The sequence below is a fragment of the Coregonus lavaretus genome, assembly GCF_964263955.1.
Source record: "Coregonus lavaretus genome assembly, chromosome: 26".
In the NCBI taxonomy this organism is placed as follows: domain Eukaryota; kingdom Metazoa; phylum Chordata; class Actinopteri; order Salmoniformes; family Salmonidae; genus Coregonus; species Coregonus lavaretus.
In genome coordinates this window covers 41044379-41070772 of record NC_140013.1, presented here as the reverse complement: position 1 = coordinate 41070772, position 26394 = coordinate 41044379, and the positions used below count along the sequence as shown (strand labels likewise).

General features: G+C 44.2%; 1 protein-coding gene across 2 annotated transcripts in view; it reads right to left on the bottom strand.

Annotated features, from left to right (window-relative positions):
• Positions 1 to 11499: 11499 nt before the first annotated feature.
• LOC311102220 (high affinity cationic amino acid transporter 1-like) overlaps positions 11500 to 26394 on the bottom strand; it is a 27090-nt gene continuing 12195 nt past the window's right edge. For both annotated transcript variants that reach the window (XM_084143480.1, XM_084143479.1), the window contains exons 8-12: positions 23240 to 23342; positions 22465 to 22670; positions 22153 to 22304; positions 20794 to 20902; positions 11500 to 13262 (exon numbers count right to left, since the gene is read on the bottom strand). In XM_084143480.1, the coding sequence (XP_083999606.1) occupies positions 13069 to 13262; positions 20794 to 20902; positions 22153 to 22304; positions 22465 to 22670; positions 23240 to 23342 (764 nt within the window). In that variant the 3' untranslated portion in view covers positions 11500 to 13068. The remainder of the gene's footprint in view (positions 13263 to 20793; positions 20903 to 22152; positions 22305 to 22464; positions 22671 to 23239; positions 23343 to 26394) is intronic.

Genomic DNA, 26394 nt, shown 5'->3' with positions numbered 1-26394 from the left:
GTTATACAGTACTGACTACTGAGGCAGTAGCAGTAGGATAGAACAGGGGTTAGAGAGGTGTGAAGGTAATCTGTGACTGTAGGATAGAACAGGAGTTAGAGAGGTGTGAAGGTAATCTGTGACTGTAGGATAGAAACAGGAGTTAGAGAGGTGTGAAGGTAATCTGTGGCTGTAGGATAGAACAGGAGTTAGAGAGGTGTGAAGGTAATCTGTGACTGTAGGATAGAACAGGAGTTAGAGAGGTGTGAAGGTAATCTGTGACTGTAGGATAGAACAGGAGTTAGAGAGGTGTGAAGGTAATCTGTGACTGTAGGATAGAACAGGAGTTAGAGAGGTGTGAAGGTAATCTGTGACTGTAGGATAGAAACAGGAGTTAGAGAGGTGTGAAGGTAATCTGTGGCTGTAGGATAGAACAGGAGTTAGAGAGGTGTGAAGGTAATCTGTGACTGTAGGATAGAACAGGAGTTAGAGAGGTGTGAAGGTAATCTGTGACTGTAGGATAGAACAGGAGTTATAGAGGTGTGAAGGTAATCTGTGACTGTAGGATAGAACAGGAGTTAGAGAGGTGTGAAGGTAATCTGTGGCTGTAGGATAGAACGGGAGTTAGAGAGGTGTGAAGGTAATCTGTGACTGTAGGATAGAACGGGAGTTAGAGAGGTGTGAAGGTAATCTGTGACTGTAGGATAGAACGGGAGTTAGAGAGGTGTGAAGGTAATCTGCGACTGTAGGATAGAACGGGAGTTAGAGAGGTGTGAAGGTAATCTGTGACTGTAGGATAGAACGGGAGTTAGAGAGGTGTGAAGGTAATCTGTGACTGTAGGATAGAACGGGAGTTAGAGAGGTGTGAAGGTAATCTGTGACTGTAGGATAGAACGGGAGTTAGAGAGGTGTGAAGGTAATCTGTGACTGTAGGATAGAACAGGAGTTAGAGAGGTGTGAAGGTAATCTGTGACTGTAGGATAGAACAGGAGTTAGAGAGGTGTGAAGGTAATCTGTGACTGTAGGATAGAACAGGAGTTAGAGAGGTGTGAAGGTAATCTGTGGCTGTAGGATAGAACAGGAGTTAGAGAGGTGTGAAGGTAATCTGTGACTGTAGGATAGAACAGGAGTTAGAGAGGTGTGAAGGTAATCTGTGACTGTAGGATAGAACAGGAGTTAGAGAGGTGTGAAGGTAATCTGTGACTGTAGGATAGAACAGGAGTTAGAGAGGTGTGAAGGTAATCTGTGACTGTAGGATAGAACAGGAGTTAGAGAGGTGTGAAGGTAATCTGTGACTGTAGGATAGAACAGGAGTTAGAGAGGTGTGAAGGTAATCTGTGACTGTAGGATAGAACAGGAGTTAGAGAGGTGTGAAGGTAATCTGTGACTGTAGGATAGAACAGGAGTTAGAGAGGTGTGAAGGTAATCTGTGACTGTAGGACCAGCTGTTAGTTAAACTCAGCTCTTTGATCTCTGTTATAGTCTGACCAGTACAGATACAGGACTCTACAGTGCATTCGGAAAGTATTCAGACCTCTTGACTTATTCCACATTTTGTTACATTATTATTCTAAAATTGATTAAATTGTTATTTTTTTCGTCATCAATCTACACACAATAACTCATAATGACAAAGCAAAAACTGGTTTTTAGAAATTGTAGCAAATTTATTAAAAATTAAAAACGGATATTTCCAAATTACATAAGCATTCAGACACTTTACTCAGTGCTTTGTTGAAGCACCTTTGGCAGCAATTAGAGCATCGAGTCTTCTTGGGTATGATGCTTCAAGCTTGGCACACCTGTATTTGGGGAGTTTCTCCCATTCTTCTCTGCAGATCCTCTCAAGCTCTGTCAGGATGGATGGGGAGCGTTGCTGCACAGCTATTCTCAGGTCTCTCCAGAGATGTTCGATCGGGTTCAAATCCGGGCTCTGGCTGAGCGCTCTGGAGTAGGTTTTCATCAAGGATCTCTCTGTACTTTGCTCCGTTCATCTTTCCCTCGATCCTGACTAGTTTCCCAGTCCCTGCTGCTGAACAAACCCACAGCATGATGCTTCCACCACCATGCTTCACTGTAGGGATGGTGCCAGGTTTCCTCCAGACGTGACGCTTGGCATTCAGGCCAAAGAGTTCAATCTTGGTTTCATCAGACCAGAGAATTTTGTTTCTCATGGTCTGAGAGTCCTTTAGGTGCCTTTTGGCAAACTCCAAGCGGGCTGTCATGTGCCTTTTACTGAGGAGTGGCTTCCGTCTGGCCAATCTACCATAAAGGCCTGATTAGTGGAGTGCTGCAGAGATGGTTTTCCTTCTGGAAGGTTCTCCCATCTCCACAGAGGAACTCTGGAGCTCTGTCAGAGTGACCATCGGGTTCTTGGTCACCTCCCTGACCAAGGCCCATCTCCCCCAATTGCTCAGTTTGGTCGGGTGGTCAGCTCTAGGAAGAGTCTAGGTGGTTCCAAACTTCTTCCATTTAAGAATGATGGAAGCCACTGTGTTCTTGGGGACCTTCAATTCTGCAGACATTTTTTGGTACCCTTCCCCAGATCTGTGCCTCGACACAATCCTGTCTCGGAGCTCTATGGACAATTCCTTCAACCTCATGGCTTGGTTTTTGCTCTGACATGCAATGTCAACTGTGGGACCTTATATAGGCAGGTGTGTGCCTTTCCAAATCATGTCCAATCAATTTAATTTACCACAGGTGGACTCCAATCAAGTTGTAGAAACATCTCAAGGATGATCAATGGAAACAGGATGCACCTGAGCTCCATTTCGAGTCTCACAGCAAAGGGTCTAAATACTTATGAAAATAAGGTATTTCTGTTTTTTATTTGTAATCAATTTGCAAAAATTTATAAAAACCTGTTTTCACTTTGTCATTATGGGGTATTGTGTGTAGATTGATGAGGGGGAAAAAAAACAATTTAATCCATTTTAGAATAAGGCTGTAACGTAACAAAATGTGGAAAAAGGGAAGGTGTCTGAATACTTTCCGAATGCCCTGTATATCTCACTATATCTGTGTGTTACAGTCTGACCAGTACAGCTATATCTCACTACAGTTATCTCACTGCATCATCAACCTACGCCTCACTATCGCCCCAGCCTCCTCTCTCTCCTCTCCCCCTTCTGCATGTCCACTAGTCCCTCTCATTTCGCAGGGAGATTATGGTAGATTACGGCCTTGAGTCTGTAATCCTGTCAATAGGATACAGCAGCAGCCCTCCTTCCTTCCTATGTACTAGCAGCACTACCCTTAAAACACACCATGGGTCCCAAATTGCACCCTATTTCCTGGGTCCCTGGTCAAAAGTAGTGCACTATATGGAATAGGGCGCCATTTGGGACAGAGACACGGTCCACCGTGCCTGGCCTGCCATGGTCTGTAATCGCTCAGGATAGCTTAGTGAGAGAAGATAACACTTTCACTGTGTTATTATGTTACTAACAGGCTATGGAGTTGAGGGAGGAACCCAGGCTATGGAGTTGAGGGAGGAACCCAGGCTATGGAGTTGAGGGAGGAACCCAGGCTATGGAGTTGAGGGAGGAACCCAGGCTATGGAGTTGAGGGAGGAACCCAGGCTATGGAGTTGAGGGAGGAAGCCAGGCTGTGGAGTTGAGGGAGGAACCCAGGCTATGGAGTTGAGGGAGGAACCCAGGCTATGGAGTTGAGGGAGGAACCCAGGCTGTGAAGTTGAGGGAGGAAGCCAGGCTATGGAGTTGAGGGAGGAACCCAGGCTATGGAGTTGAGGAATAGGACACCATCTTTACTGATGAGGTAAAATATATCCTGTCCTGGTGTTATTTCCAGGAAGCAGAACACACACTGACAACCAGATGGAGAATCACTTCCCACTTTCTCTTGTTTACAGAAGCAATGTCCAATACATCAAGTTACCCATTACATCAGGTTACCCATTACTTTTGCTGAACCGACATGATGCACACAGTTGATGTATCCTTGTGGTCGGTGAATGGTGATGTTCTGAAGTATATAGGCCTATTGACGGAACGACAGTGGACAGGACATCTCATATCGTCTGTATCCCAAATTGCACCCTATTCCCTATATAGTGCACTACTTTTTACCAGAGCCTCATGGGCCCTGTTCTAAAGTAGTACACTATATAGGGAATAGGGTACCATTTTGGGACATAGCACTGTCTTGGAAATGAGGCTGGGAATGGGGAGAGATATTTCAACAGCATTTATCCTGCAATCTATCCTGGGTTATTGCTGCTAGGCCCACATCTACCTGTGCTTCAGATGATAAAAGGGTAAAAGCATATCATTTACATTTTAGCAGACGCTCTTATCCAGAGCATACATTATTTTTTAAATGTTCATAATGGCCCCCCGTGGGAAATGAACCCACAACCCTGGCGTTGCAAACACCATGCTCTACCAACTGAGCTACATCCCTGCCAGCCATTCCCTCCCCTACCCTGGACCAATTGTGCGCCGCCCCATGGGTCTCCCGGTCGCGGCCGGCTACGACAGAGCCTGGATTCGAACCAGGATCTCTAGTGGCACAGCTAGCACTGTGATGCAGTGCCTTAGACCACTGCGCCACTCGGGAGTGAACGACAGAGACGCATAACACATCGGATGCAGATGATAACCAACAGACATCGTTGTGCGTCCATCTTATAAGGACAGTGGTAGCGAACAGAGACTGGTGACCGTCACCTAACTGATACTATAGATGCTAAGACAAAAACACCATGGTAATTGATTCCAAGTGGATATAAAAGCATAGCTAATTGTATGCGTCCCAAATAACACCCTACATACACGTAGCGCACTACTTTGAAAGTAGTGCACTATATAGAGAATAAGGTGCCATTTAGAGACGCAGCCATAGTGTCCCCTTTCTCTAGCCATCGGTGCTGTGTACGGTCCTAACCCTGCTCCAGTCTCACTTCACTCCCAGATGTTTTCTTCTAAACATCTACCTGATACTGAACTCAACACAGGAGAACAGGAGAGAGAGAGAGAGAGAGAGAGAGAGAGAGAGAGAGAGAGAGAGAGAGAGAGAGACAAAGAGAGAGAGAGAGAGAGAGAGAGAGAGAGACAAAGAGAGAGAGAGAGAGACAAAGAGAGAGAGAGAGACAAAGAGAGAGAGAGAAGAAGAAGAAAGGAGAGAAGAAGGGAAGATAGCAGAAGGGAAGAGTCCATTGCAAGAGAAGACATATAAAAGCCTATATGGGTTCCAGGAAGCTTTGCATTAATCTCACGTTGTAATGAAAGTTTAAGGTTTCGGTTATTCTGATGAATTCCGGGATTGGGTTTAAACTGCTTTCATTTTGTTTGCTTGGTCCTTAATCTTCTAACCCTGCGTTCTTAATCAGGAGTCGGACAGAGCAGGTTTTTAATCTGGCATAAATGAGGCCGGGGATTACAGATAATGCTGACCTTGCCATGATGCACAGCTGCTTCCCCCTCTCCTCCTCCTCCTCCTCCTCCTCCTCTCTCCTCCTCCTGGTTTTTCAACCACTCCACAAATTTCTTGTTAACAAACTGTAGTTTTGGCAAGTTGGTTAGGACATCTACTTTGTGCATGACACAAGTAATTTTTTCAACAATTGTTTACAGACTGATAATTTCACTTATAATTCACTGTATCACAATTCCAGTGGGTCAGAAGTTTACATACACTAAGTTGACTGTGCCTTTAAACAGCTTGGAAAATTCCAGAAAATTATGTCATGGCTTTAGAAGGTTATGATAGGCTAATTGACATAATTTGAGTCAATTGAAGGTGTACCTGTGGATGTATTTCACGGCCTACCTTCAAACTCAGTGCCTCTTTGCTTGAAATCATGGGAAAATCAAAAGAAATCAGCCAAGACCTCAGAAAAATAATTGTAGACCTCCACAAGTCTGGTTCATCCTTGGGAGCAATTTCCAAATGCCTGAAGGGACCACATTCATCTGTACAAACAATAGTACGCAAGTATAAACACCATGGGACCACGCAGCCGTAATACCGCTCAGGAAGGAGACGCCTTCTGTCTCATAGAGATGAACATACTTTGGTGCGAAAAGTGCAAATCAATCCCAGAACAACAGCAAAGGACCTTGTGAAGATGCTGGAGGAAACAGGTACAAAAGTATCTATATCCACAGTAAAACTAGTCCTATATCGACATAACCTGAAAGGCCGCTCAGCAAGGAAGAAGCCATCGCTCCAAAACCGCCATAAAAAAGCCAGACTATGGTTTGCAGCTGCACATGGGGACAAAGATCTTGCTTTTTGGAGAAATGTCCTCGGTTCTGATGAAACAAAAATAGAACTGTTTGGCCATAATGACCATCGTTATGTTTGGAGGAAAAAGGGGGTGCTTGCAAGCCGAAGAACACCATCCAAACCGTGAACCACAGGGGTGGCAGCATCAAGCATCATTCTGTGGGGGTGCTTTGCTTCAGGAGGGACTGGTGCACTTCACAAAATAGATGGCATCATCACAAAATTATGTGGATATATTGAAGCAACATCTCAAGACATCAGTCAGGAAGTTAAAGCTTGGTCGCAAATGGGTCTTCCAAATGGACAACGACCCCAAGCATACTTCCAAAGTTGTGGCAAAATGGCTTAAGGACATCAAAGTCAAGGTATTGGAGTGGCCATCACAAAGCCCTGACCTCAATCCTATAGAAAATTTGTGGGCAGAACTGAAAAAGCGTGTGCGAGTAAGGAGGCCTACAAACCTGACTCAGTTACACCAGCTCTGTCAGGAGGAATGGGCCAAAATTCACCCAACTTATTGTGGGAAGCTTGTGGAAGGCTACCCGAAACGTTTGACCCAAGTTAAACAATTTAAAGGTAATGCTACCAAATTCTAATTGAGTGTACGTAAACTTCTGACCCACTGGGAATGTGATGAAAGAAATAAAAGCTGAAATAAATCATTATCTCTACTATTATTCTGACATTTCACATTCTTAAAATAAAGTGGTGATCCTAACTGACCTAAGACAGGGAATTTTTACTAGGATTAAATGTCAGGAATTGTGAAAAACCTGAGTTTAAATGTATTTGGCTAAGGTGTATGTAAACCTCCGACTTCAACTGCAGGTTTTTTAATTCATAGATTCTGTTGTAATATTTGAGGCGGGTGCAACTCAATATTAGGAAGGTGTTCTTAATGTTTTGTACACTCAGTGTATAGTGCACCCATAAGGGGGGGGGGGTTAGAAGGATTACTTTATCCTATCCCAGGTGTTCCTTAAAGAGGTGGGGTTTCAAATGTCTCCGGAAGGTGGTGAGTGACTCTGCTGTCCTGGCGTCGTGAGGGAGCTTGTTCCACCATTGGGGTGCCAGAGCAACGAACAGTTTTAACAAAAGTAGTGCACTATGTAGGGAATAGGGTGCCATTTGGGATGTGCACTAAATGTGTCATATAGCAGCTGGCAATGATATCATCTCCCTCCTTTCTTCTGTCCCTGTCAAACAATCGTCATCTAGCCAATACCTTGACCTTTTCACGTGGCCCCTACTGTCGTCTCTGAACCACAGACAACTGCTCTATGACAGGGTTGTTTTCATGTTGAAGGGTCTAACCAGATCTTCGCCTTGGACCGTGCGTCGCGAGTGACAAATCAAAATGAAATTGGTTTCTCTGTTGTTGTTCCCAATGCTACAATAGTCTGTCTGTTTAAATAGCATGAATCAAACAAGGACATTTCACAAACCCACGTAGGGTATTGTCACCAAAGGCAGATATATTATATAGCTGCACATTCAGATAGCTTTCTATATCGTGGAACACGGAACACGGAACACGGAACGTTCAGCTCTAACATCTCTTATCCAGGTTGGACCCACACAACATACAAGGAAATAAACGCTATCCTAAGGAAGTTGGAACTACAACCGCCATATTGGCCAAATTGCACATTCAACCTTTACTGTAACAAACAAACAAATCCTATACCTTGTTTGCTGGTGGTATTCTTTTTTGCAAAAGTGTGAATCTAGCACACTAGGTTATAGGCCATGGCATTTAGTTCACCTGTCGTTATCTTGAATCAGCCACTCAACACTATCTATTAGCCGTGTTTCCCAGGTCAAACGTAATGGTTTGCTTCCAAATGGCACCCTATTCCCTATTTGCACATCATCTCTTGCACATCTATCATTCCAGTGTTAATACTAATTGTAATTATTTTGCACTATAGCCTATTTATTGCCTTACCTCCATAACTTGCTACATTTGCACACACTGTATATATATTTTCTGTTGTATTTTTTGACTTTATGTTTTGTTTTACCCCATATGTAACTCTGTGTTGTTGTTTTTATCGCACTGCTTTGCTTTATCTTGGCCAGGTCGCAGTTGTAAATGAGAACTTGTTCTCAACTGGCTTACCTGGTTAAATAAAGGTGAAATAAAAATAAAAAATTAAATAGTTTACAACTTGTGATGCCTTTTAGGAATCACAGCCCAATCACAGCCCAATCACAGCCCAATCACAGCCCAATCACAGCCCAATCACAGCCCAATCACAGCCCAATCACAGCCCATGTGTTTATATGAAAACCTTCAATAAAGACAGAATGAGTGACAATAGACACGTCTGATCTCAAGGCATGAGATTGAAACACACACACACACACACACACACACACACACACACACACACACACACACACACACACACACACACACACACACACACACATACCTACCCTCCATAGCCACTAGTTAGCAGCGCAACTCCTGGGTTTCATCTCCACTGCAGAACCCACCCCACATAATCCTCTCTTTATCTTTCTGGGTAAACGTCTGGAGAAAACCGTATCAAGGGAGATTAATTTGTTATATAACAAAATAGAAAGATGAACTCATAAGAAGTGTCACACATGGCACCCTATTCGCTATAGTGCACTACTTTTGTACACTATGTAGTAAATAGTGAACCATTTGAGACTCCGCCCATATCATAAAAGATAACAGAATAATACATATATAAAAATAAAAAAAATCTAGATATTTTCTTGAACGAGAACGTGCGTCTCGGGTTGATAAAATAAATGATGAAGAATGAGACAAAAAAACACTTCAAGGTTTGTTTTATTTACAGCAGCTGTTAAACAGACGGCAGGAAGCAGACGGTTTTATTACAATAACAAAATACAGTCATAGACAAAGGAACTGAAGTTTGGCCGGGACTCAATCCAAGGCGCGTTATAGCACGGCCCACTATAACAGACTTTAAAAAAGGTACGCTGACATGCACAGCGCTTACCATGAAGGCGATCTCTGCAAACGCTGTGTGGGAAAATGCCTTTAAAAAAGGTCAATTGTATAGTGAGACACACTATAATACGCCTCGCATTGAATCCCGGCCTTCAAATGAATGGTCCAAAAACAAACACAAGCAGATAAAAAAAGAAATTAGCCTCTCCTCTACGAAACCTGAACTCAGATCCATGTCTATAAAGGTCTATGGCTCTTTCTGAACCCTTAACAGTGTGTCCCAAATGGCACCCTATTCCCTATATAGTGAAATACTTTTGACCAAAGTCCTATGTACCTATGTATGTAAAGTAGTGCACTATGTAGGGAATAGGGTGCCATTTGGGATGCACATTAGGTTGTCAGTAGCCTGTGGATCAAGCAGGGTTAGGCTAGCTCTGAGACACATATTTCAAAGGCCTGAACATCACATCCATATGTCTAAGGATTCAGATTTAGGACGGGGAACATGGTTTTCAAAGCTTCTTTAAGCTTTCTTTGTTTTTAGCACACATTAAAATAAATGCTTAAAGTAATAGAAAGCCTCCAAATATACACTAACAATAATACACAACTATATTTCAATTCAGCCAATGACCCATACTATTTCATCAGAACGGCTCTTATTCCAGAGGTACCTCTACAGTACCAATCCCACTGCCCTCTACTGCCAGACTGTTGTCATTACTACAACACTGCCCTCTACTGCCAGACTGTTGTCATTACTACAACACTGCCCTCTACTGCCAGACTGTTGTCATTACTACAACACTGCCCTCTACTGCCAGACTGTTGTCATTACTACAACACTGCCCTCTACTGCCAGACTGTTGTCATTACTAAAACACTGCCCTCACAGACATGCAACACTCAATGCAATGTATAGTAGCTGTATTTCATACAAGCACCAAGAAGACATAACGCTGGCAGCACTCAGCCATGAAGACACACACAGTGATGACAGTAACGATGACAGTTACACCAGGAAACACAACGGCTTGACAACGAACATTGTGCTAATAAGTTCACTCAAGGCACAGCGGAAAAAGAAACTGACATGTGTCCAACTTGACCTTTCGGGGGGGGGGTGGAAGTGTATGACAGGGCTTAGTTACTTGCCTGTATTGGACATTGAACAGCAACACAAAGCACCAAGTCCTACATTACTTCAAATGTAAAAATGCCTTTACACACCTGGCTGGCATCAGGCGTGCATACTTAATGTTGTTTAACCGGGTCCACATCTGGTCGTGCTGTCTTCTTGCCAACTCTGTGACAATGACCATAGGAGTTGTCAACACGGCACTACCAGACCGGGATATTGTTCAACAGGGCGTGATCTATCGGAGTCTTAGTGTGCGTCCCAAAACGGCACCCTATTCCATATTTAGTGCACTACTTTTGACCAGGGCACGCTAAAGGGAATAGGGTACCATTTGGGATGCAGCCTTTAGTGTAACAGGAGCATAGTAGCCTGGTTAAACCAGTGCGAATGCTACATCTACCATAGTGAGTACATTCATTGAGTTTGGTTTAACCAGGCTAGGAGAGTAGTCGTCTCTTTCTCTTATAAAGACACACTGACCCACGGTTCTCCCAGTGTGATTGGAGCAGGACTGGACACATCCACAGATATGACTTCATCATAGTACAAACCGACAATAAATCATTACTACAGCAAAGTATCCAATATGTACAGAATGGATGAGGGTTTAACAGGGGGATTGTACCATAATAAGTCATTAAACACTCGGAAGTTCAAAATAATAACATTTCAAAAGATGTATAGTTCAAGGCAATTAATATTGTGGCGAATTTGGCGGGAAGCCTGATTGGGACTTGAACCTAGTTCTCTACGATTACAAGTCCAACGCCTTAGCCACTTCACCAACAGGTCGCTAAATATGTTTGAGACAACTAAATAATTTAGGATTTTTGATATGGTCTTGTTGCGTGAATAAAAAACGTTAAGAAAAAGGTTTCCACATTTCTTTGAGGAGAATCACACAGTAAGTGTGTGATTTGTAACCAACGCTCATTACACGTGATATTACAAAGTAACACATTTGGCCAAACATATTATAATACTATATATAGCAAATCACACAAGACACCATCATAATAAAATAAGCGGCAAGGTGTAAAAACCTGCCGGTCTGCCGTTGAGCAAGGCAGTTAACCCCCCCAACAACATCAACTGCTCCCCGGACGCCGATGACGTCGATTAAGGCAGCCTGTATAGTGCACTCTGGTCAACAGTAGCACACTATACAGAGAGCCATTTGGGATGTAGCCTAACGCAATGCCCTCACAAAGCTGCGGATGTGCTCATCCATAGATGTGACTTCTCTTAATTCACAGTAACTGTACATGCAGTGTTGTACTATATTACAGAATGGGACATACACGGTGCATTGGTTTTTTGATGCAATCATTTTACATTTACATTATTTAGCAGACGCTCTTATCCAGAGCGACTTACAGGAGCAATTAGGGTTAAGTGCCTTGCTCAAGGGCACATCGACAGATTTTTCACCTAGTCGGCTCGGGGATTAGAACCAGCGACCTTTCGGTTACTGGCACAACGCTCTTAACCACTAAGCTACCTGCCGCCCACATCACCAATCGTGAAACGGACACTGCTCCTCTTCCAGACTGCTAGTTGACTGTTGAGGAACACTCTGAATGCAAGGAGGAGGAGGAGGAGGAGGTTCGTGCAACATTCCGTAAAGCATCACTCTTCTATAACGAAAGCTGGAACAACGCCAGCTCATTCATTTCAAACACTCACCCTCAATTAAATTCATACTGAAGTTGTCATTTTGGGACCATATGAACTATAATTAATTACATCCTGAATATGATGTTCAATCAAACAAGGTATCCAGCTAAGAAGTGCAGAGAAGGCACTGCACAAAAAAAAATGGATGAAAAAGTATCAGTCGTTGTCATCAATAAGTCAATATATTTGTAGATAAAGAGGCAGAAAATGTTGACGTCGTTCTAAGCAATGAAATTGGGGAGGATGATGTTGATGATTACTTGACTAGTAGAGGGGAACACAGCAACCAGCACTGTGCCTCTGTGTCCACTACGGGCCCTGGTCTACTCTATAGGGAATAGTGTGCCATTTGGGACTCACCCTCTATCCGGCTATCAGCATCTATCATGCAGTGACACCAGGACTCCAGCAGAGGGCGATATACTGCATGGTAATCCACCAGTAACGTCAGTACTAGTGACGACCCCTGCCCTTCAATGTGAAATTAAAGAGTAAAAATGTTTAGGGTCACAGATCCTTTCAAACCCTTTTCTTACAAGAGAACTGGCATAGTCCTCCTGCTCAGTGCTGACAATGACATCACTGGAGGACTCATTGGTTAGGTACTTACTACTGATATCACCGAAGGACTCATTGGTTAGGTACTTACTACTGATATCACTAAAGGACTCATTGGTTAGGTACTTACTACTGATATCACTGAAGGACTCATTGGTTAGGTACTTACTACTGATATCACTGAAGGACTCATTGGTTAGGTACTTACTACTGATATCACTAAAGGACTCATTGGTTAGGTACTTACTACTGATATCACTGAAGGACTCATGAGCGGTGGAAGTGGAACTGGTATGGTGGATCACTGCCCAATGTGAAGAGACCTGTCTCAGGTTTGATACCATGCAACATTAGGTCCTAATAGAGCTCATTCTGATTGTACATGATTGTCCCCCTTCATGTGAAGATATTTCTGACAACATATGGTACTAATCTGAGAGTTGAGATAGATAAAGGAACACAGACAGACAGTAACATTGGAGAAGTGCACTGCACCTCCCAACCTCTAGGGGTCCTCGTCCTCCTCGTCCACCGTGTTGTCCAGGTCCAGGCCGTTGTGTAGGAAGCCTTCCTTCTCGATGTCCATTGGCTGTCCGTTGAGAGTGCAGGCTGGCTTGTATCTGTGCATGTTATTGTCCGTATTGGTTAAAGCAGCTTCTGCACTGTTACGGATCCCATAGCCAAAGTAGATGATGAAACCTAGGAGAGGGGTTCAAAAGGTCTACAACATTTAGCTGATACAATGCATTAATATTTAATTGATACATACAGTCAGGTCCATCAATATTTGGACATTGACCAAGTTATTATTATTGTAGCTGTCTACCACAGCATATTGGAGTTGAAATTAAATCATGAATATGGGCTGAGAGTGCAGACTTTCAGCTTTAATTTGAGGGTATTTACATCCAAATCGGGTGAACGGTGTAGGAATTACAACACTTCTATATGTGGTCCCCCCCGCCTTTTTAAGGGACCAAAAGTAATTGGACAATTGGCTGCTCAGCTGTTCCATGGCCAGGTGTGTGTTATTACTTCAGATACAAGGGCTAGAGATGATTTCAAGTGTGGTATTTGCATTTGGAATCTGTTGCTGTTAACCCTCAATATGAAGTCCAAAGAGCTGTCACTGCCAGTGAAGCAAGCCATCATTAGGCTGAAAAATCAAAACAAACCCATCACAGAGGTAGCAAAAACATTAGGTGGCCAAATCAACTATTTGGTACATACTTAAAAAGAAAGGACGCACTGGTGAGCTCAGGAACACCAAAAGGCCCGGAAGACCACGGAAAACAACTGTGGTGGATAACAGAATAATGATTTCCCTGGTGAAGAAAAACCCCCTTCACAACAGTTGTCCAGATCAAGAACACCCTCCAGGAGGTAGGAGTATCTGTGTCAAAGTCAACAATCAAGAGAAGACTTCACCAGAGTAAATACAGAGGGTTTACCACAAGATGTAAACCATTGGTAAGCCTCAGAAACAGGAAAAAACAGATTAGAGTTTGCCAAAAAAACATCTAAAAAAGCCTGTACAGTTCTGGAACAACATCCTATGGACAGATGAGACGAAGATGAACTTGTACCAGAATGATGAGAAGAGAAGAGTATGGAGAAGGGAAGGAACTGCTCATGATCCGAAGCATACCACCTCATCTGTGAAGCATGGTGGAGGTAGTGTTATGGCGTGGGCATGTATGGCTGCCAATGGAACGGGTTCCCTTGTATTTATTGATGATGTGACTGCTGACAAAAGCAGCAGGATAAATTCTGATGTGTTAAGGGCTATATTATCAGTTCAGATTCAGCCAAAACGCTTCAAAACTCATTGGACGGCGCTTCACAGTGCAGATGGACAATGACCCGAAGCATACTGCGAATGCAACCCAATACTTTTTTTAAGGCAAAGAAGTGGAATGTTCTGCAATGGCCAAGTCAATCACCTTTGACCTGAATCCAATTGAGCATGCATTTCACTTGCTCTAAGGCAAAACTGAAGGAAAAACACCCCAAGAACAAGCAGGAACTGAAGACAGATGCAGTAAAAGCCTGGCAGAGCATCACCAGGGAAGAAACCCAGCATCTGGTGATGCCTGTGGGTTCCAGACTTCAGGCAGTCATTGACCGCAAAGGATTTGCAACCAAGTTTTAAAACTCACAATTTTAATTTATGATTATGTTAGTTTGTCCAATTACTTTTGAGCCCCTAAAATTGGGGGGCTATGTATAAAAATGGTTGTAATTCCTACACGCTTCATACAATAATTTTTACAAAACCCTGAAATTAAAGATGAAAGTCTACACTTGAAGCACATCTTGATTGTGTCCTTTCAAATCCATTGTGGTGGCATACAGAGCCAAAACGATGCAAATTGTGTCACTGTCCAAATACGTATGGACCTGACTGTATGTGCATGCATTTATTGACTTTATGGATCCCAGGACTCCCTTGAAAACAGTGGCAATTGTTACTGAGTGGACCAATAAAATAAAATACAATTAAATGGCCCCAGTATTGACCCTGGGGGACACCAATGGTACAGGTTTGCATCACTCCATCCAAATGTACATTTGACCCTAGTGGCAGGTTCAAATGTAACATATTCAGAGCTATTTCCAACTGACCCAGTGGAGGCACAGCTAATGTACTGATGACGTCCTGCTCTTCCTATCCCTTGTGAAACCAGATGTGGAAATAAAGTCGACCCTCAGAACCACTCTTCCTACGACCGCCGGAACACAGCGTATACACGCACAACGCATCATAAAGGTATATATACCATCGTACAGGTATATATATACAGTGAGGGAAAAAAGTATTTGATCCCCTGCTGATTTTGTATGTTTGCCCACTGACAAAGACATGATCAGTCTATAATTTTAATGGTAGGTTTATTTGAACAGTGTAAAACAGAATAACAACAACAAAATCCAGAAAAACGCATATCAAAAATGTTATAAATTGATTTGCATTTTAATGAGGGAAATAAGTATTTGACCCCCTCTCAATCAGAAAGATTTCTGGCTCCCAGGTGTCTTTTATACAGGTAACAAGCTGAGATTAGGAGCACACTCTTAAAGGGAGTGCTCCTAATCTCAGTTTGTTACCTGTATAAAAGACACCTGTCCACAGAAGCAATCAATCAATCAGATTCCAAACTCTCCACCATGGCCAAGACCAAAGAGCTCTCCAAGGATGTCAGGGACAAGATTGTAGACCTACACAAGGCTGGAATGGGCTACAAGACCATCGCCAAGCAGCTTGGTGAGAAGGTGACAACAGTTGGTGCGATTATTCGCAAATGGAAGAAACACAAAAGAACTGTCAATCTCCCTCGGCCTGGGGCTCCATGCAAGATCTCACCTCGGGGAGTTGAGAACGGTGAGGAATCAGCCCAGAACTACACGGGAGGATCTTGTCAATGATCTCAAGGCAGCTGAGACCATAGTCAGCAAGGAAACAATTGGTAACACACTAAGCCGTGAAGGACTGAAATCCTGCAGCGTCCGCAAGGTCCCCCTGCTCAAGAAAGCACATATACAGGCCCGTCTGAAGTTTGCCAATGAACATCTGAATGATTCAGAGGAATACTGGGTGAAAGTGTTGTGGTCAGATGAGACCAAAATCGAGCTCTTTGGCATCAACTCAACTCGCCGTGTTTGGAGGAGGAGGAATGCTTCCTATGACCCCAAGAACACCATCCCCACCATCAAACATGGAGGTGGAAACATTATGCTTTGGGGGTGTTTTTCTGCTAAGGGAACAGGACAACTTCACCGCATCAAAGGGACGATGGACGGGGCCCTGTACCATCAAATCTTGGGTGAGAACCTCCATCCCTCAGCCAGGGCATTGAAAATGGGTCGTGGATGGGTATTCCAGCATGACAATGACCCAAAACACACGGCCAAGGCAACAAAGGAGTGGCTCAAGAAGAAGCACATTAAGGTCCTGGAGTAGCCTAGCCAGTCTCCAGACCTTAATCACATAGAAAATCTGTGGAGGGAGCTGAAGGTTCGAGTTGCCAAACATCAGCCTCGAAACCTTAATGAGTGGAACAAAATCCCTCCTGAGATGGAACAAAATCCCTCCTGAGATGTGTGCAACTACAAGAAACGTCTGACCTCTGTGATTGCCAACAAGGGTTTTGCCACCAAGTACTAAGTCATGTTTTGCAGAGGGGTCAAATACTTATTTCCCTCATTAAAATGCAAATCAATTTATAACATTTTTGACATGTGTTTTTCTGTTTTGTTGTTGTTGTTGTTATTCTGTCTCTCACTGTTCAAATAAACCTACCATTAAAATGATGGACTGATCATGTCCTTGTCAGTGGGCAAACGTACAAAATCAGCAGGGGATCAAATACTTTTTTCCCTCACTGTACCATCGTACAGGTATATACACCATCATACAGGTATATATTTATAGTAGTATGTATATAATATTATAATGTATATAACAGTATCACAGCAACCAATAGACATACAGTGCCTTGCAAAAGTATTCTCCTTAGTGGCGCAGTGGTCTAAGGTACTGCATCGCAGTGCTAACTGTGCCACTAGAGATCCTGGTTCGAATCCAGGCTCTGTCGCAGCCGGCCACGACCGGGAGACTCATGGGCGGCGCACAATTGGCCCAGTGTCGTCCAGGGTAGGGGAGAGAATGGCCGGCAGGGATGTAGCTCAGTTGATAGAGCATGGCGTTTGCAAAACCAGGGTTGTGGGTTTGATTCCCACGGGGGGCCAGTATAAAAAATAAAATAATGTATTCACTAACTGTAAGTCGCTCTGGATAAGAGCGTCTGCTAAATATGTAAAATGTATTGGTGAAACCCCTTTGGCGTTTTTTCCAATTTTTTTGTATTACTATTTAAATTTATTTTTATTTGGATTTCATGTAATGGACATACACAAAATTGTCCAAATTGGTGAAGTGAAATGGAAAAAATAACTAAAAAATTCTAAAAATAAATAACGGAAAAGTGGTGCGTGCCTATATATTCACCCCCTTTGCTATGAAGCCCCTAAATAAGATCTGGTGCAACCAATTACCTTCAGAAGTCACATAATTAGTTAAATAAAGTCCACCTGTGTGCAATCTAAGTGTCACATGATCTGTCACATGATCTCAGTATATATACACACCTGTTCTGAAAGGCCCCAGAGTCTGCAACACCACTAAGCAAGGGGCACCACCAAGCAAGCGGCACCATGAAGACCAAGGAGCTTTCCAAACAGGTCAGGGATAACATTTTGGAGAAGTACAGATCAGGGTTGGGTTATAAAAAAATATATAAAAAACTTTGAACATCCCACGGAGCACCATTAAATCCATTATTAAAATATGGAAAGAATATGGCACCACAACAAACCTGCCAAGAGAGGGCCGCCCACCAAAACTCACGGACCAGGCAAGGAGGGCATTAATCAGAGAGGCAACAAAGATACCAAAGATAACCCTGAAGGAGCTGCAAAGCTCCACAGCGGAGATTGGAGTAACTGTCCATTGGACCAATTTAAGCCGTACACTCCACAGAGCTGGGCTTTACGTAAGACTGGCCAGAAAAAAAGCCATTGCTTAAAGAAAAAAATAAGCAAACACGTTTGGTGTTCGCCAAAAGGCATGTGGGAGACTCCCCAATCATATGGAAGAAGGTACTCTGGTCAGATGAGACTAAAATTGAGCTTTTTGGCCATCAAGGAAAATGCTATGTCTGGCGCAAACCATTACCCTGAGAACACCATCCCCACAGGGAAGCATGGTGGTGGCAGCATCATGCTGTGGGGATGTTTTTCATCGGCAGGGACTGGAAACATGGTCAGAATTGAAGGAATGATGGATGGCGCTAAATACAGGGACATTCTTGAGGGAAACCTGTTTCAGTCTTCCAGAGATTTGAGACTGGGACGGAGGTTCACCTTCCAGCAGGACAATGACCCTAAGAATAAAGCAACACTCGAGTGGTTTAAGGGGAAACATTTAAATGTCTTGGAATGGCCTAGTCAAAGCCCAGACCTCAATCCAATTGAGAATCTGTGTTATGACTTAAAGATTGCTGTACACCAGCGGAACCCATCCAACTTGAAGGAGCTGGAGCAGTTTTGCCTTGAAGAATGGGCAAAAATCCCAGTGGCTAGATGTGCCAAGCTTATAGAGACATACCCCAAGAGACTTGCAGCTGTAATTGCTGCAAAAGTTGGCTCTACAAAGTATTGACTTTGTGGGGGTGAATAGTTATGCACGCTCAAGTTTACTGTTTTTGTTGTCTTATTTCTTGTTTGTTTCACAATAAAAAATATTTTGCATCTTCAAACTGGTAGGCATGTTGTGTAAATCAAATGATACAAACCCCCCAAAAATCCATTTTAATTATATGTTGTAAGGCAACAAAAAAGGAAAAATGCCAAGGGGGTGAATACTTTCGCAAGCCACTGTATATCATCATACAGGTATATATATATATATATATATATATATATATATATATATATATATATATATATATATATATATATATATATATATATATATATATATATATATATATCATCATACAGGTATATATATCATCGAGGTATATACAGTGCATTCGTAAAGTATTCAGACCCCTTCCCTTTTCCCACATTTTTTTACGTTAAAGCCTTATTCTAAAATGGATTAAATAAATAAAAAATTAAATCAATCTACACACAATACCCCATAATGACAAAGCGAAAACAGGTTTTTAGACATTTTGGCTAAGTTATTAAAATAAAGAAACAGAAATACCTTATTTACATAAGTATTCAGACCCTTTGCTATTTGTATTTGTTTTTATTATGGATCCCCATGGCAGCAGCTACTCTTCCTGGGGTCCAGCAAAATTAAGGCAGTTATACATTTTAAAAACATTACAATACATTCATAACAGATTTCACAACATATTAAGTGTGTGCCCTCAGGCCTCTACTCTACTACCACATAGCTACAACACAAAGTGGCGCAGCGGTCTAAGGCACTGCATCTCAGTGCTTGAGGCGTCACTACAGACCCCCTGGTTTGATTCCAAGCTGTATCACAACCGGCCGTGATTGGGAGTCCCATAGGGCGGCGCACAATTGGCCCAGCGTCGTCCGGGTTTGGCCGGTGTAGGCCGTCATTGTAAATAAGAATTTGTTCTTAACTGACTTGCCTAGTTAAATAAAGGTAAAATAAAAAATGTAAAAAAAAAATGTCAATACCGCTCACAAATACAAGTAGCGATGAACACCACCACGGTGGCTTGTCATTGTTGATCGACAATAATATTTTTTCCATATGGAAGCCACTCCTCAGTAAAAGGCACATTACAGCCAGCTTGGAGTTTGCCAAAAGGCACCTAAAGGACTCTAACCCATAAAAAACAACTGGTCTGATGAAACCAAGATTGAACTATTTGGCCTGAATGCCAAGCCTCACGTCTGGAGGCAAGGGCTGGGAGACTAGTCAGGATCGAGGGAAAGATGAACGGAGCAAAGTACAGAGATCCTTGATGAAAACCTGCTCCAGATGGCTCAGGACCTCAGACTGGGGCGAAGGTTCACCTTCCAACAGGACAACGACCCTAAGCACACAGCCAAGACAACGCAGGAGTGGCTTCGGGACAAGTCTCTGAATGTCCTTGAGTGGCCCTGCCAGAGCCCGGACTTGAACCCGATCGAACATCTCTGAAGAGACCTGAAAATAGCTGTGCAGCCTGACAGAGCTTGAGAGGATCTGCAGAGAAGAATGGGAGAAACTCCCCAAATACAGGTGTGCCAAGCTTGTAGAGTCATACCCAAGAAGACTCGAGGCTGTAATCGCTGCCAAAGATGCTTCAACAAAGTGCTGAGTAAAGGGTCTGAATACTTATGTAAATGTGATATTTCCTTTTTTTTTATTTAAAAAAAAAAAGTCTAGAACCTGTTTTTCCTTTGTCATTATGGGGAATTGTGTGTAGATTGATGAGGGGAAAAAAACAAGAATCTAAAATCAAAAATATATTTTGATTTGTTTTTTAAAAAAAAGGTTACTACATGATTCCATATGTGTTATTTCATAGTTTTGATGTCTTTACTATTATTCTACAATGTAGAAAATAGTAAAAATAAAGAAAAACCCTTGAATGAGTAGGTGTGTCCAAAGTTTTGACTGGTACTGTATGTTACAGGTAAATATAGTGTACCTATAGGGCATATTTAATCTATTTTACAGGTAAGTCTACTGTACCTATAATCATCCAGAAAGAGAAGCGTATCCAGGTTCCTCGGTCCAGCTGACACATCAGGAAGATGTTGATAAACATACTGGCCACTGGGAGGAAGGGGAGAAGGGGTACCTGGGAGGAGAGGAGAGGAGAGGAGGAGGAGGAGAGGAGAGGAGAGGAGAGGAGAGGAGAGGAGAGGAGAGGAGAGGAGAGGAGAGGAGAGGAGAGGAGAGGAGAGGAGAGGAGAGGAGAGGAGAGGAGGAGAGGAGGAGAGGAGAGGAGAGGAGAGGGGAGGAGGGGAGAGGAGAGGAGAGGAGAGGAGGAGGTTAGGAGAGGAGAGGAGAGGAGAGGAGAGGAGAGGAGAGGAGGAGAGGAGAGGAGAGGAGAGGAGAGGAGAGGAGAGAGAGGAGGAGAGGAGAGGAGAGGAGAGGAGAGGAGAGGAGAGGAGAGGAGAGGAGAGGAGAGGAGAGGAGAGGGGAGGGGAGGGGAGGGGAGGGGAGGGGAGAGGAGAGGAGAGGAGAGGAGAGGAGAGGAGAGGAGAGGAGAGGAGAGGAGAGGAGAGGAGAGGAGAGGAGAGGAGAGGAGAGGAGAGGAGAGGAGAGGAGAGGAGAGGAGAGGAGGAGAGGAGAGGAGAGGAGAGGAGGAGGAGAGGAGAGGAGAGGAGAGGAGAGGAGAGGAGAGGAGAGAGAGAGGAGAGGAGAGGAGGAGGAGAGGAGAGGAGAGGAGAGGAGAGGAGAGGAGAGGAGAGGAGAGGAGAGGAGAGGAGGAGAGGAGAGGAGAGGAGAGGAGAGGAGAGGAGAGGAGAGGAGAGGGAGAGGAGGAGAGAGGAGAGGAGAGGAGAGGAGAGGAGAGGAGAGGAGAGGAGAGGAGAGGAGAGGAGAGGAGAGGAGAGGAGAGGAGAGGAGAGGAGAGGGGAGGGGAGGAGAGGAGAGGAGGAGGAGAGGAGAGGAGAGGAGAGGAGAGGAGAGGAGAGGAGAGGAGAGGAGAGGAGAGGAGGAGGAGGAGGGGTGGAGAGGAGAGGAGAGGAGAGGAGAGGAGAGGAGAGGAGAGGAGGAGGAGAGGAGAGGAGAGGAGAGGAGAGGAGAGGAGAGGAGAGGAGAGGAGAGGAGAGGAGAGGAGAGGAGAGGAGAGGAGAGGAGAGGAGAGGAGAGGAGAGGAGAGGAGGAGAGGAGAAGATTTATAAACATACTGGCTACTGGGAGGAAAGGGGTGAAGAGGAACTTTTGCCAAATCATGTCCCTTACATCATGTCCCTTACATCATGTCCCTTACATCATGTCCCTTACATCATGTCCCTTACATCATGTCCCTTACATCATGTCCCTTACATCATGTCCCTTACATCATGTCCCTTACCGTGTGGTACAGCTGAGTGAACATACCTTAAAAGAGAGCTTTGTCTTGCTCTCTGGCTGTCTCCAGACCAGTAGGGTGACTCCCAGACAGACCATAAATATGAAGCTCAGTAGAGAGACAGACCAGGGAGCAAAGCCTCCCTGTACCGCTACAACACAGAAGATACACACCAGCACTCCTGCAGGGAGAGAGACAGACACAGAGACAGTAAGGAAGAGACAGAGGTGACCAGAGCTAACACTCCACCATGGAGAACTCTGAATATATGTGTGTGTGTGTGTGTGTGTGTGTGTGTGTGTGTTCGTACCTGTGCCTGCCTGTGTGTGTGCGTGTCTTACCTAATGTACTGGTACAGATGTTGACTACGAAACCAGACAGGTTGTTGGGTTCTGTGTTGTGAGGGAACAACAGGTTTTTGGCACAGAACACCTCCTCTGCTCCTGGCAGGATCCCCACACTGCCCTCGTTAATGGACTCTAAGGTGTCTGGCTCGTCCAGCGTAGAAGCCATCCGATAGGCCATACTGGACTGCTCCGGCTGGTACCTACAGGACAGAAGGAATAGCCACCAGTTAAAGGGGGAAAAGAAACAGTACCCCAACCACTTGATGAAGAAATGTAACCACTCTGAAATTCATAGACAGAGCTGTGGATCCAAGAACTGATCATCCATGAGAAGATACTAACCTGAGTACTAGAACACAGGCTGACACCAAGGTGTAGGGGGTAGTGTGTAGGGCACTAACCTGAGTACTAGAACACAGGCTGACACCAAGGTGTAGGGTGTAGTGTGTAGGGCACTAACCTCAGCACTAGAACACAGGCTGCCACCAAGGTGTAGGGTTTAGGGTTTAGGGTGTAGGGCACTAACCTGAGTACTAGAACACAGGCTGACACCAAGGTGTAGGGTGTAGTGTGTAGGGCACTAACCTCAGCACTAGAACACAGGCTGCCACCAAGGTGTAGGGTTTAGGGTTTACGGTGTAGGGCACTAACCTCAGCACTAGAACACAGGCTGCCACCAAGGTGTAGGGGGTAGTGTGTAGGGCACTAACCTGAGTACTAGAACACAGGCTGCCACCAAGGTGTAGGGTTTAGGGTGTAGGGCACTAACCTGAGTACTAAAACACAGGCTGCCACCAAGGTGTAGGCTAGCAGGGTACCGATAGACATCAGATCAACCAGGTCCTTCAGGTCAAACAGGAAGGCCATCACCGCTGTAGGAAGAGGCCAGAGACCATTAACAAACAAGACATATGACAGGACTAGGCTTAACCCAGTTTAAAATACAAGCCAATGCACACATTAAGGATCTAACCCAGTTTAACCCAGTTTAAAATACAAGCCAATGCACACATTAAGGTGCGGTGTTCCCGGACACAGATATTCCTGGACTAATAAATAAGCTCAATGGTTTTGGTTCAGGACTAATCTGTGTCCCAGAAACCACCCTGAAATTACACAATTTGATTTGATTGTGGCATTAGACGTCTGCACCTATACAGTAAGAATTAACAATATGATGACTCTACAACTGCCTTTTCTGACCAAGATCATACAACTGCCTTTTCTGACCAAGATCAAATAACTGATTTCCTTTGAAACATGTTACACACAACATATTCACATCACAGTACAGTATCACAGCAACCATTAGACATACAGTGTCTTGCAAAAGTATTCATCCCCCTTGGCGTTTTTCCTATTTTGTTGCATTACAACCTGTATTTAAAATATATTTTTATTTGGATTTCATGTAATGGACGTACACAAAATAGTCCAAATTGGTGAAGTGAAATGAAAAAAATAACAAAAACATTTGAAAGAATAAATAACGGAAAAGTGGTGCGTGCATATGTATTCACCCCCTTTGTTATGAAGCCCCTAAATAAGATCTGGTGCAACCAATTACCTTCAGAAGTCACATAATTAGTTAAATAAAGTCCACCTGTGTGCAATCTAAGTGTCACATGATCTGTCACATGATCTCAGTATATATACACCTGTTCTGAAAGGCCCCAGAGTCTGCAACACCACTAAGCAAGGGGCACCACCAAGCAAGCGGCACCATGAAGACCAAGGAGCTCTCCAAACAGGTCAGGGACAAAGTTGTGGAGAAGTACAGATCAGGGTTGGGTTATAAAAAAATATCTGAAACTTTGAACATCCCACGGAGCACCATTAAATCCATTATAAAAAAAATGGAAAGAATATGGCACCACAACAAACCTGCCAAGAGATGACCGCCCACCAAAACTCACGGACCAGGCAAGGAGGGCATTAATCAGAGAGGCAACAAAGAGACAAAAGATAACCCTGAAGGAGCTGCAAAGCTCCACAGCGGAGATTGGAGTTGTCACGCCCTGGCTCTAGGGACTCTTTTATGTTGAGCCAGGGTGTGTAGAGTCTATGTTTTGTGTTGATTGTTTCAGTATCTAGTTCATGTGTTTCTGTGTTGGCCGGGGTGGTTCTCAATCAGAGGCAACGAGAATCAGCTGTTGCTTGTTGTCTCTGATTGGGAACCATATTTGGCAGCCTTGTGTTCACTTGTTATTCGTGGGATCTTGTTCCGTGTAGGTTTGTGTTTGTAACCGAGGACTTCACGTTTCGTTTTGTTGTTTTGTTCGTGTGGTGAATTAAATAATAAAAGATGTTCGCATTCCACGCTGCGCATTGGTCCACTCCTTTCAACGATCGTGACAGGAGCATCTGTCCATAGGACCACTTTAAGCCGTACACTCCACAGAGCTGGGCTTTACGGAAGAGTGGCCAGAAAAAAAGCCATTGCTTAAAGAAAGAAATAAGCAAACACGTTTGGTGTTTGCCAAAAGGCATGTGGGAGACTCCCCAAACATATGAAAGAAGGTACTCTGGTCAGATGAGACTAAAATTGAGCTTTTTGGCCATCAAGGAAAAGGCTATGTCTGGCGCAAACCCAACACCTCTCATCACCCCGAGAACACCATCCCCACAGTGAAGCATGGTGGTGGCAGCATCATGCTGTGGGGATGTTTTTCATCGGCAGGGACTGGTCAGAATAGTTATGCACGCTCAAGTTTTCTGTTTTTTTTGTCTTATTTCTTGTTTGTTTCACAATAAAACATATTTTGCATCGTCAAAGTGGTAGGCATGTTGTGTAAATCAAATGATACAAACCCCACAAAAAATCCATTTTCATTCCAGGTTGTAAGGCAACAAAATAGGAAAAATGCCAAGGGGGGTGAATACTTTCACAAGCCACTTCAATTCACATACAGACAATAATGAATCATCATTTCATCATTTTTCTAACTTCTGTTTCACATGATGTTTTACTTGTTCTTAACAAAATTACAGTTCTCTATAGTTCCTTCAACCTAAAGTCTCTGTCTGCCACACCCCTCTCTCCTCCTCAGGTGGCCTCAACCTGAAGTCTCTGTCTGCCACACCCCTCTCTCCTCCTCAGGTTCCTTTAACCTAAAGCCTCTGTCTGCCACACCCCTCTCTCCTCCTCAGGTTCCTTTAACCTAAAGCCTCTGTCTGCCTCACCCCTCTCTCCTCCTCAGGTTCCTTTAACCTAAAGCCTCTGTCTGCCACACCCCTCTCTCCTCCTCAGGTTCCTTCAACCTAAAGTCTCTGTCTGCCACACCCCTCTCTCCTCCTCAGGTTCCTTTAACCTAAAGCCTCTGTCTGCCACACCCCTCTCTCCTCCTCAGGTTCCTTCAACCTGAAGTCTCTGTCTGCCACACCCCTCTCTCCTCCTCAGGTGGCCTCAACCTGAAGCCTCTGTCTGCCACACCCCTCTCTCCTCAGGTGGCCTCAACCTGAAGCCTCTGTCTGCCTCACCCCTCTCTCCTCCTCAGGTGGCCTCAACCTGAAGCCTCTGTCTGCCTCACCCCTCTCTCCTCCTCAGGTTCCTTTAACCTAAAGCCTCTGTCTGCCTCACCCCTCTCTCCTCCTCAGGTTCCTTTAACCTAAAGCCTCTGTCTGCCTCACCCCTCTCTCCTCCTCAGGTTCCTTTAACCTGAAGTCTCTGTCTGCCACACCCCTCTCTCCTCCTCAGGTGGCCTCAACCTGAAGCCTCTGTCTGCCACACCCCTCTCTCCTCCTCAGGTGGCCTCAACCTGAAGCCTCTGTCTGCCACACCCCTCTCTCCTCCTCAGGTGGCCTCAACCTGAAGCCTCTGTCTGCCTCACCCCTCTCTCCTCCTCAGGTGGGCATAGGCTTGTTACCGCCAGCTACAGATCAGCTCTGAGCTTAACCCCTGACCTATAACCCCTGACCTCTAAC